The 12,844-nt window shown below is 44.7% G+C and overlaps 1 protein-coding gene across 1 annotated transcript in view; it reads right to left on the minus strand.

Moving 5' to 3' along the window:
* The window catches only part of CTNNBL1 (catenin beta like 1), a 161,746-nt gene that overhangs the window by 26,763 nt on the left and 122,139 nt on the right, over window positions 1-12,844 (minus strand). The window contains exons 12-13 of the mRNA XM_015535519.2: window positions 2,110-2,207; window positions 28-108 (exon numbers count right to left, since the gene is read on the minus strand). Of these exons, the coding sequence (XP_015391005.2) occupies window positions 28-108; window positions 2,110-2,207 (179 nt within the window). The remainder of the gene's footprint in view (window positions 1-27; window positions 109-2,109; window positions 2,208-12,844) is intronic.

A 12,844-nucleotide genomic window follows, 5' to 3' on the forward strand; every position in this document is an offset into this window, starting at 1 on the left:
CGGCAGAAGACAGGCAGGGATACGTACATGTTTCTCCCCTTCAATCTTCTTGTCGGCCACCTGCATTGCGTCCAGGTATTTAAAATGCAGCTCCATCAGTCTGTCAACCTGAAAGAGAGATGTTTCAGACATGAGTGAGAAGGAAAAAGCACACCAAGGCAAGAGAACAGTGGAGCCCCTCCCAACAGGAGGCCCCTCTACCGCCTGCTTCCGACGTCGGCTACGAGCTCTGCGTAGGAAACCAGCAGGAATGGACGGAAGGGCCGGGGCAGAGCGAGCAGACCCCTGGGGCGGATGCAGTCTGAATGCAGGCCTGGTCCCACAAGGAGGCTGCGTTTCCAGGTTGGCCAGGGCTCCCACGAATTCAAGTTGTTAAATATAAATAAATAAATAAGAATTCCAGTCCCTTCTTGCAAAGAGAAGGAGCTTGAAGTTACATACTTGATATTCACTTAGAACTTTACAGAAATTTTTTTCCAACTGAAACCTTTCATGTTCGGATTCTACCCCAGAGCTGATCTTTTTTTAAAAAGGTCTGCGTAAAATCTCTTTAGTTGCTTTCGAGTCAGAAGAGAGTACAAGAAAAAAAACTCTTTCAGCAACTTAAAAAAAGGCCCTGACTTTTGCTCAGCGATAACTTAAAAATCAGTTTTCAACTTAGCAAAAGTCACGCTTCAAACATGGCCTGAGGAACACTCAGTGGGTTTGAAAAAGTTTCATTTTTGCCTAAGACTTCCAAAAGACTGAACAAACACTGTGAAACCAGCCTAGACTTCTAACCTCACTCTTTACTAGGCTGGCACAGCCACGGCTCTTGGCAACCCTGGTATTTACTCAAGAGCTTACAGTGGTTAACAGCAGATGGTGCTTCAACACGGCATCAGAGTCCAGGAGGACTGTGCCCAAACCCTCTCTGGATAATACTGACACCCCCAAGATCTTGTATATTTCAGTTTACCGAATATTTTCGTGTCCATTATTTCCTTACACCTTACAAAAACCTGAGAATGTGGGCAGGAGAGACAGACAGTGACCCTAATTTTAAAGATGAAGAAACTGAGGCACAGATGTTAAATGTCACCAGGGTGACATGACTGCTAAGGTGTTCTATGCCTGACTTCACGATGGCTTCTTCCCCATGCTATGCTGCCAGTGAGGCTGGAAAAACTGGTCAGAGAGACAGTCATAAACCTCTCTCCGAAGTACAACAAACTTTCAGCCTTACCTGGCGGTGGGAAGGAACGAGATTATTGCATGCAATAAAAGGGACTTTCGTCCTTAATGTTATGCATCTAGAATGATCTAACTTGTGACTAGTGAGTGGTGGGATCATCGTAGAGAGTGATCGTGGGCAAATGACATGACTCTAAGCATCGGCTTCTTCTTCTGCAGATGTGAACAATACCTACACCAAGGGTAAACCACACGGTGTTGTGAGAATATACAAAGAACGTAAGGGACCTGCTGAGTGACCCAATCCACAGGAATCATTAAATAGACGGTGGGCCCTATCACTGTTAAAAATCTTTTTTTGGTATGGCACACTAGGTAACAACATAATATCTATCTAATCTCATTTACGTGATCATTCCCATGTTCCACAGTCCCTCTAAGGACAGGCTCAACCCTTTCTTTATGTCCACAACGGAGCCTTCATTTCCATCACCACCACCTAGTAAGGACTCATTTAAACTTCCTCTCATTGACTCTTCCTCAAGATGGGAATTAATGTGTCCATCCTACAGATAGGGAAAATGAGGCTCAGAGTGGCACACATCTTGAAAAGAGCAAAACCAGGTTCAAATCCAGATGTCGGAATCCAGAGGCTATGTTCTTAATCGCTTTGCCATGCTGTGCAACCCTTAACCCAAATCCTATTACAACCCACTCTGCCTGGGTCTAAAAATCTTCCTAAGGTGCTGGCTGCTGCCACCCTAAGGTGTTACTGTGCCCAGACGGATGTATCTGGAGATGACAGGCAGAGTCACCAGAACAACCTCTAAGACCCAAAGCAATGCTGGAGAAGGTATTTTAGGGCAGGAGCTCAGCTCAGCACTCCTTTTGCCCTGACGGCCCTGGGCCCCTCCTTACCGTGTAGCAGGCACCCACCTTCTCACTGTCATTTTCAGTGAATTTATTCAGAAGCCGGGTTCGCTGCTGTCCTCTCAGGTTCCGCAGGAGGGAAGCCAGGATCGAACAGACATGCTCTGGGTTGGGAAGGAGAAAAGAGAACATGCTGTGATCAGAGCAGTAATTATTACCTCTCTCCAAGCCTGCCCTGGTTCTATTGGAGGAGGAGTAAGTAGGCCTCCCTGACTGCCGCTATTGATTAATAAGACAAGAACCTAAACTGTGTCATTGCAAACCTGAACTGATCTTCACATACTGCACAAGAAACATATTCAAAAGGGATGATATCCTCAAGGACAACTTGAGCAAGTGAATCAAAACTAAGTTAGAATTTCTAGTCTGCCTGGAATTGATTTTTATTGTCCACAACAGAACCTTAAACTAATCTCCCATTTGCAGAAATAACCTGTGAACAGAGTATGACTATCAGCTTTGAGATGAGTATATAAAGAACAAGTAAAATGTATTCTATCATATTCTCAAATTACCTTATACTTTTCCCAAGTAAACATCCCAGAATTAAGCAAGAAATATGATAGGGTCCCAGGGTTGCCACTTCTGGTGCAACTAAAACTCCCTACTTCAAGTTCGAAAGCAGCTGGACAGTAAATACTTCAAAATGGTGACAATGCTTTTTGAGTTCACATAACCCACAGGCTTCTATTATGAGCTACTATTTTTCTACCTTGGGAAGAAGAGGGTAATTGAAGGGTATATTATAGGCTTTAGCTGTGAAGAGATTCTTTTCTTTAAAAAGAATTTTTTAAAATCAAGAATAATGACCTTGAAAAGGAGGCAGCAGAAGTCTAGTCGTGGAGAAATGGCAGAGTGAAGTTTATTCTGAAATAATGCCCACCGTGTGGGCAACAAATATTCTATTTGGAGAGGGACTAAGAACATCTTCACAGGTCAGACTTCTCTTGAATTCTCAGAAAGTCACTTGACTATTCATTAAAGCCACAGGTCGGCAATTACCATAGCACAGACTGAGTCTGTTTTTTCCTCACGTATGTCAGAAGTGTTCCTGCCTCTTCATGCCCTTGATTTCTCTCTTCTTAAAACATTTATTTATTTAAAAAGAGAGAAAGAGAGAGAGAGTGCATGCACACGCCCAAGCGCATGCAGGGGAGGGGCAGAGAGAGAGGCAGAGAAACAATCCCAAGCAGGCTCCGTGCTGTCAGCACAGAGCAATGTGGGCTCGATCTCATGAACCTTGAGAAATCAAGAGTTGGACGCTTAACTGAGCTACCCAGGCGCCCCTATGTCTCCAATCTCTTAATGCTGGAGTAGGTTGGCATTCTATCTTCCACCTACCTTCACTTCCCTGGGAAGCCCCATGCTAGTCCCGCGGCTTTTAAAACCACTTACAACGCAGGTCTACGGGCCAGTCTTGTTCTCTGAACACAGACTCACGTGTCTGCCTTTCTACCTGCTTTCTGCACGTGGTTGTCAACAGCTCCTTTAAACCGAATATGTCCCAAATCAAACTCCCGATCTGCCTCCTCAGATCTGTTCCCCGCAGTCTTTTCCACCTAGTTAATGGCAACCAGGTTCTCCAGTTCCTCAAGCCAAAAACAGTGGAGATGTCCCTTATTCTCTCTCTCTTTTCTCACAGGTCCCATAGGAAAGAAACCTTGTCAGCTTTCTCTTCACATCATACCTAGAATCCCACCTCTTCTTTCTGCTGCCCCCACTGTGGCTGCTTTGGTCCAAATCACCCTCATCCCTGGCTAGAATACTCAACAGCCTACTTGTGGGGGTCTCTCTGCTTCCACTCTTGCCCGCCCCCCCCGCCCCGCCCTGGCCTAATCTCCATAGAGCAGTCAGAATGATCCTTTAGGTTAAAACCCAAAGTCAGATCCCCTCATTCCTCTGTATAAAACCCTCCGATGGCCCCCAACTCACTCAGACTAAACACTGCTTCTAATGTCAGGCACGCTCCTACTCTGGAGCTCCTGTGCCTGCTGTCTCCTCTACCCGAAATGCTCTTCACCAGATTATCCGCACGGCTCAGTCTTCACACCCAGTTTAATTCAGCTGTGATCTTCTCAGTGAGGCTTCTCCTTGACTCCCCTACTCAAAAAACACTTGTTGGCACAGCTAGTTAACTGGCGAAACAGGCAGGACTCAAACTTCAGCTTACTCATTCATTCACTGACCACTTGCTGGTCTTTGTGCCTGGCAAACACTTGGTGCTCAGGGCCCCCAAACAATCAACACATTATCCCTAACCTTGAGGAGCTCCTTGTCTAGTGGGGAAAACAAAACAATAATTACAGTACAGTGTGACAAGTTCCATCGCTGAGGTAGGCACAGGGGACTCGGGCAGCACAGATAAGGGATATCTGACCTAAAAGGATTACCAGTGGAGGTAACTAACAACTGAAAATCTTTAAAAAGCCCAAAACAACAGCCATGGCTGACGACCAGGTAGAGAAGAGGAGAGAGCACTGCAGGCAGAAGGAACAATATATGCAAAGGCCAGTGTGCATGGACTGTCATATCCACATGGAAGAGGGGAGGCCAGTTAGGTGGCAGAGGTTGGATCATGAAGAAAAGTGGCAAGAATCTACTCACGAATTTTAAGCTGGGGAGGACAAGACTAAATTGGGAGTTTTGACCAACCCTCAGCAGCTAGTCCTTTTAGAGATGAAGATTAGGAAAATGTTTCTCTTTCCTGATGAATTTTTTGTGCTTATCAGGGTTCCCTCTTTGCCTTGGCTGCTGGGAAGCTCAAAGATGAATTTATGCTCAACTATAGGAAACAATTTCTTTTACTGCCTTATTAGTGATTCCCTCCATGCTCCACCAATGGATTTTAAAACAAAAGTAATGGACGCACATGGTAAAAACCAGACTATACACAAAGGTATAAAATGTATTCAACAAATATTTATTGAACACCTAATATTTGTCTTTTCACAAACTCCTCTCACTACCCTTTTCCTCTTCCCAAGGGGAAGAAAACCTACAGGTAGGTATCTTGTGTACATTTTCAGAGAAGAGGAAAAAAAAATATTATACCTTTCTATATCAGCACATATTTAGTTTTTTTCTAATGGCCATCTAGAATTCCACTGACATTATTTATCATAATTTAGTGCCTCACCCAATCATTAATACTTTAGGTGGTTTCCAGTTTTCGGTTGTTTGTTTGTTTTTGCTATTAGAAACAATGAAGCAATAAACATCCATGTGCACATATTCTGGCAAGTATACTTTTATTTCTGGTAAGGAATACACTTTTGCACGTGTGCAAATTCCTAAGAGTGGAATTGGGGGAGTCAAAAGCTATTTGCATGTGTCAAAAGACACTGACAAATTATTTGCCAAAAAGGTTGTACCGATTCTATGTCCACTCTCAGTGTACACACACACACACACACACACACACACACACACACACGGAGAATGGAAGCAGAATTACATATATATTATAAAAGAGTACCTGTTTTCCCATATCCTCGCTCAGATTGGATACTGTCCAACTTAAAAATTATGACAACATGGAAGGTGAAAAATGGGATCTTTTTTGATTAGCATGTTTTTGTTCTTGTTACGAACAAGGTTGAGCACCTTTTCTGATATTTACTGACCACCTGTATTGCTTTATGGGTGAACTGCCTGGCCTTATCCTTTGCCAATTTGATTCCTACAAGCTGTCTGTAAATGAAGACCATTATCCTTTTGTCATGTATGTTGCAAATATTTCCCCCAGTCTGAATTTGTGTTTTGACAAATTCTTATTCAAACCTAAGGTTTAGTACCACCAGACCGTCCGCTGTAAGTGGCTTCAAACACCTACTGGCAAGAAGTAGGGTACAATAATAATTGCCACCTATTGTCTATGACAGTAGGCTTATTTGAGTCTATACACAATTTTCTCATTGAATCATCACTACTAAGCTGTGAGAAAGGTACTATTCTCATCTTGTAAATGTAGAATCCAAGGCTCAGAGAGGTTAGTTAACTGACTTAAGGTACATGTCCTTCAGTCAGTGGTGGGAACTTAGGTTTCAACCTAAGATGCCTGACTGTAAACAGTAAGCTTCCCTCCTATGTTGTTATATGCTTCCCACATATAAAAGGTAAACATCAAAGCTTTTATAGATGAAAGATAAAACAGACCAGAAACTAAACCATGCAAAGCCTGACAATGTACTTCATGTGGCACTCATTGTGTCCAAAAGATTGGCACTATGTAAATGTGGATTTAAAAAAAACTCTACAGTTTTAATGAGAGGAAAACGAAGCAATAGGCCATATGGAGTAAGACATGAATAACAACCCCTCTTTCCTCTCTTTTACTGAATTACTCTTTCCAGAAGCGGTTTCTACCAGATTCCAAATAAAGAAGAGACTTTGGGTTTTCGGCAGCTCTGCAAATACTGAACCAGAACTTCTCAATTTTCCCTCTGACTCTTGCTGATTGAATGGACGGGGAAGAGCTATAAGAGACCATTCTCTGTATACCTGAGCGAGGCGGGGGGTGGGGTGCTGGCGGAACGGTGAGGTATCAGAGCTGTAATTTTCAAAGAGGAAAATGTAATACACAGAATAAGCTTTTTGGCACTAGGTCATATTAGCATGCATTCCTATAGCTCATCCCAGCCTGGAGCAGGAGAGATCTTGATCAACTGCAGGGGTATATACTAAGAACAAATGGCATTTACCTATTTGTTTGGGATTCTAAGTAAAGAACAGGTTGTCAATTTCAGGAGACCTGAAGCTGCTTATGTACCTTCCATCTCTCCGGGCGCTGTGGCTGGCTGGTGCCTGCCAGACAGGAAAACACTTCAGCCACCCCAAGTTTTACACTTTCTTTCTCTTCCCCCCTCTCTTTCTCTCTCTCTCTCTCTCTCTCTCTCTCTCTCTCTCTCTCTCACACACACACACACACACACACACACACACACACACACACAGTTTCATTAGCCCCTAATAAATGTAGCTTCCCTAGGAACAGATTTCAGCCCAAGGTGGTGTCAATTTTTCATGCACCAAGAAGATGGGGAGAGCTGCTGGCACAGAGAGCAGGGGAGATAACAGGTTTATCTGCTGGCCAGCACCGCTCAGCTGCTCTGTCATTTCGACAGGATAAAATGGAGGCGAAGGATGGCTATGGAGCTGTCAACGCAGATGGGGTGGATGTGGGGACTCCCACTGTAGAAAACAACCTCTAAGGCAGGGCCCAGGGAGAACAGAACACACACACACACATATTAAAGGGATCCACAAGGCTCCCGAGGGGAGAGGCCAAGCATATCTACATTTTTAAGTCACTAAGTAGGGAGGTTGGGGTCTTAGTGGAGTATTAGAGAGCTGGTACCGAAATTGTGCCAGTGTGAGCCCCTGCCTGCCAGTGCCCTGCTCAACAGTCAGACAACTGCCAGCCTCAGACCCTAATTAGTGAAACTGCCTAGAGGGGTGGTCCTGGGCCCTCTTCCTTAGTTCAAATCTCTTTAAGGGACTTTCAAGGGTGATTAGACACAATGGGTTAGACCCCTCAGTACCTGCAAGGGGACTAAAAGTTTGATTCTCTAGGGTCAGTTAGGATTCTGTAATTTTCAGAGCCAGAAGAAGAATCAGAAATCTTTGTTTCAACTCCACTGGAATTTCAAGTATAGAAGCAATAACCCTGATATGGGATGTGATTTGCTTCGGATCAAAAGTACCTTTGTGGGCCACTCGAATCTAGATGTGCAGTTTATCTTCTTTTAAAATCATGACAGAAACTTTTAAGAATCTGATGAACCCTATGTATGCCATCCTCTGCAAAATATCTACACAAATGTAACATCTCCATGGAATTTCAGCGTGTTCCCATCTCTCAAGGATGGCTCCTTGGCTAAGAACCCATGACCTAGTATATCCAGATCAGAGGTCTTTCCAGAATGGCACAAACCACACCGTGGCAGTCACTCCAACTAGCCTCCCACAGTGTTCACTGTTTTTGTAAAGAATGGGATGGGTAACATTTCCCATCCTCATTCTTAAAAAAGGGTGGTCCAAATCCCAAGAGGTTAAAACAACACCTCTCTCTGTGAGGAGAGCTATTTACCCACAGACAGGCCCATTAACAACCAGGCCAACCAGTGGTCCACCGCTGAGAAAGACACATGGGTACAGCAAGAAGTCCAACTCCTGGACCCTGTTCCAGAAAGGCCAACAAGTAAATTAACTAATTAACCTTATGCGGGGCTTTTAGGATCAGACAGACTTGGATTTGAATCCTGATGCTGGCACTCACTAGCTGGTTAAATTAAACCATGGGCACACTGTTTAATCACTAAGTCTCAGCTTTCCTGTTTGTAAAGTGGGGTTATCCCCTCCATCTGTTAAATCCATTATGCCAAGCGAGCTAGGTACATAATAGGCACCCAACAGACATCCACTTGAGAGTTGCTGTCTTGAAGAAGAATCTCAGAGGAGATTCTCACCCATGCACTTGTCATAGATCGCCACCTAGCCCCTTCCATACCACATCCTGATCACATGCCTACCACCGAACATGTTTCAGTCTGCCTGCACCATCCTCATTGGCCTGTGCTGAGAAAAACAGAGACTTAGGTGGCCTGACGTTCTTAGCTGGTAGGGTTATCTCCTATAACTCAAGATTTGTTCTGACCCTACAATGGAGTAAGGCCAACCTCACTCAGACTCTTTAATCCTACAATAGACGAAAATAAAGTTCTTATGTGCGACTACCCATAAAGCCAAATAATAGAAGTTCTGGGAGACTTGCAGACAGCCCTAAGGTGGGCAGTGGCTATTTACTAGCAAGCTGAAGGACACGGCGTCCATAAGCAGAGAGGGTCCTACTTTTTAATAAAAATAAATGTAGTCGGCCTGGGTAATCATTCACCTTTTGCTCTTGCTGCAGAACTGAAAACACAGCACGTGGTCTGTAGAGGAAATGAAGAACACCCTCTCTTTTAGGAGTTTTGTAACCACAGGACAATTAATAACAGGGCACGAAGTGGTGCCCACACCAGTGATTCCTTTTCTCAGACTTCTGAGTACCTACTACTATGTGCCAGGCAACGTACGAAGTGCTGGCACTACAGAGGTCAAAAGACACTCCATTCCAGAGGAGCTCACTGCCCTGCGAGCAAGGCTAAGAAACAGACAGCTACAATCGAGTACACAGTTAACTGGCACGTGTGGAACATGCGTAGCACTACGTGAAGCGCCCTAATTTAGTTGGGGATGGAGTAGGAAAGAGGAGGAAATGTAAGGAAGGGTTGGCTGTACAGATCGAGACAAGAGGAAAACACTGTTCTCAGGGACCCCTGGGAGTGACACAGGGCTGTAGTGTTATGCTGGCAAGTGAATGGTCGTGAGCTCATAGCTCCAAGTTTTCTGTGATAAAGTTGGTAGAGAGACAGTGGCTAGGATTTGGGATTCTATGGGCACATTTAGTTCTTACGATGCAGATCTAGACTGTGTTCCTGAAGTCAAGGGTAAATGGACTGTGCTCCATTAACAGGTCTCTCAAGGTGGGGCACGGGGGAAGAAGGTGACAAGGAACATAGCAATAATCCCGAAACGACTTCCTTATCCTTCTGTGCCAAGAGATTTCAGAGGTGTCCTACTTGCATCTCTTGAAGTTTGGGTTCCGTGCGTCACGGGAAGATTACATTCACCGAAAAGGAAGAAGACGCACTGGTAAGCAGAGCTGGGCCACAGGAGGCAGCCTCCAGGGGTCTTAGACACTGGAACTGACACGGATTCATTCATTTATTCATAAAATAGAATCCTACAATGTATAAGATACAGTGTCTGAAGACAAAGACAATCAGACACTGATCCTTCCCTCCAGGTGCTTGTGGTCTCTTATGTCTAAAATTACTTGCTAGAAAGTGCTAGTGCATGAAAAAGAGGCAGAAACTACTGAGGAGGCAAATACTCCCCTAGCCAGGGTATCTGGGAAGACTGGTGGGCAAGACACTACTGCGCTGAGCCTAGGAGAAGAGAAGAAAGCAAGAAAAGAGCCTTGAAGGGAGAAGGGGGCAATGGGAATAAGAGTATGTCAAGCAGATGGAGAAGCATGAATCGAAGACATCAGGCTGGAGTGCACATGGTATGGACAGAGAACTGGGAAGGGATCCAGTGGCAGAGGGAAGGGAGGATGAAAGGTGAGGAGGTTGGAAAGGTGGGGGGGGAGGGGGCGGGTAGTGCAGACCATGGATAAATACAAATGCTGATCAATGTCCTCACAGCCTGGCATTTAAATACCGGCCCAGCCTGGCTGGTTGGACAATGAATTCAGGGTCCCTCTGCCCACCCAGCTTCAGAGTCTGCACCTGCCTTCCAGTGGCCCAAACGGTTAAGAAAGATATGGGTCAGCCACAGCTCTATTCTTAGGATGGAAACAGTCCCTGTACTTCAACCATCAGGCCCATGTCTTGGCAAGATCTTGCAGGGCCACTTTAGAATTCAAGGCCATGCGGCTGAGCTGCCTTTGTTTCCATGGAACATCTAAGGCCATTAGCTCTTTTGTTTTAAGGAGATCATACGAAGTGTTCTTCTCTCATTTCTAAAATTAAAACCATCTCTGTTTTATTGCCCATCCTTGCTCCCCACCTCCCCCTGAACTTCCCCAGACAGACAGACATCCTGCTTTCTGGTAAGACTCTCGATGCAAACAGGATGTTTAAAATACCCTAATTAAACCGTCTTGACTTCAGCAGTGGTGTGTTGGAGTACAGATTAATCTGTTTCATGCCTGGCACTAGTAGCTGAAGTAGCAGGAGGCCCTGTCAAATCAAGCCACAACATTACATTCCTCTGCCTTTATTATTATTTTTTCCTTTTTTGCATTTCATTGTAATGGACATCTGCCTGGCAGGGGACGTGGGAACCCAAGAAGAGTCACGCGTGTGTGCTCAGCCACTCCGGTGGAATATTGATGCAAGTCAAATCACTCTTCTCAAGACAGATGGATCTGTGTTAGCGTCTATATATAGCGCCTTTAAACACACATACAAAATACATATATTCCTATTTTTCACACACATTCACTGAATCCTGAATATGTGGCAGGCGCTGGGCTGGAGACTGGGGACTTAAAGCGGCAGTATTTGTTACAGACCTACTGTGTGCCTCTGTGTGCTTTGCATGCGTTCCTTCACTTCATTCTCACAGCAATCCTATGAAACACGTGCGTTACTCTTCCCATTTTATAGATAAGAAACTAGAGACTCAGCCAGGAAAAGAAGTTTGCCTCCCAGGGTTTCACAGCCAGGAAGTGACCTAATTAGTTCCACTATAATAAAACTTGATTATTTTCCTCCTGAGTTAAAAATACCCAGCAAGCATATTTAAGCAGCATTCAACCTCACTAGTACTGCCGATAAAGCCATGAGGTAGTTTCATTTGATGAGCTTTTCAAAATACTTGATGTCTGGAAGGCTGTGGGGAGGTGGGCTCTCCTAGACTGCTGGCCACACGGGTACCGGGGATGCGGTACTGAAACCACTTTGCTGTATGGATCTCCCCGATAATGGTAAGCTCCTCAAAAGTGGGGCCCACATCGTATTCATCTCTCTACCTTCAGCATCTAGTCTTGTGCCAGGAAAATTCAACTAATACTGAATATGACATCCTGTGAAAACACCATGGTTTAAGAGTTAGCTGTCAGAGATACACATGCATAAAAAAGGAGTAACTGACTCCCTGAGAGGGTCTGGATGAATGAAGGAATCTTCAGAGTCTCCTCTTTAGAATGAGGAGAAATTTATCAGAGAGACAGAGGGGGAATGTCATTGTAAACAATACACAAGAGATTAAAGATACAGAGATACGGGGCGCCTGGGTGGCTCAGCCGGTTGAGCGTCTGTCTCTTGATTTCAGTTCAGGTCATGATCCCAGGGTCATGGGATCGAGCCCTGCTGAGCTTGGAGCCTGTTTAAGATGCTCGTTCTCCCTCTCTCTCTGTCCTCCCTTGCTCCGCGCCCCCCACTCATGTGCACATGCATGCTCTCTCTCTCTCAAAAAATAAAGAGAGAAAAGAAAGAAAGGCATAGGGATACGAAGGAACACAACCAGGAGAGGCTGCAGGGAGTGGGTGACGAGATGTAGGACGAGGCGAGAGAAGCAAGAACGCTGCACACTTTCAACTAAAGAGTCAGGACTCTATCCCACTGGACTTATAGAACACATGATGGAGAGGAAGCAACCTGGTCAAATTTGTGTTCCAGAAGATCATTCTGGAAGATTTCTTGAAATGTACAGTGGAGGAGAAACAGGACCATATTCAGATTATTACAGAAATATCTGAAAGAAACACAGCATTTGGGTCTAACAGTTACGTCTCCTTTAGTAAAAACTGAAACAGTTAATGATTTTTCAGAAAGAAGCCCAGTTTCCTTGCCTTCTTCTCAGGGGAAGTAAAGTGTGACATAAAGAATACCAGAATAGAGGTAAGAGACAGGGATTTCAGTCCAAACTTTGTTTTTTGTTGTTGTTGCTTTTAATGTTTGTTTTTGAGAGAGAAACAGAGACAGAGACAGAACACGAGCAGGGGAGGGGCAGAGAGAGAGAGGGAGACAGAGAATCCCAAGCAGGCTCTGCACCGTCAGCACAGAGCCCGATGCGATGTGTGGCTCGAACTCATGAGCGGTGAGATCATGACCTGAGCTGAAGTTGAATGCTTAACCGACTGAGCTACCCAGGCGTCCCTTCTAATCCAAACTTTGAAAAAAATCTTCTA

This window comes from Panthera tigris, chromosome A3 (genome assembly GCF_018350195.1).
Source record: "Panthera tigris isolate Pti1 chromosome A3, P.tigris_Pti1_mat1.1, whole genome shotgun sequence".
Lineage (NCBI taxonomy): Eukaryota > Metazoa > Chordata > Mammalia > Carnivora > Felidae > Panthera > Panthera tigris.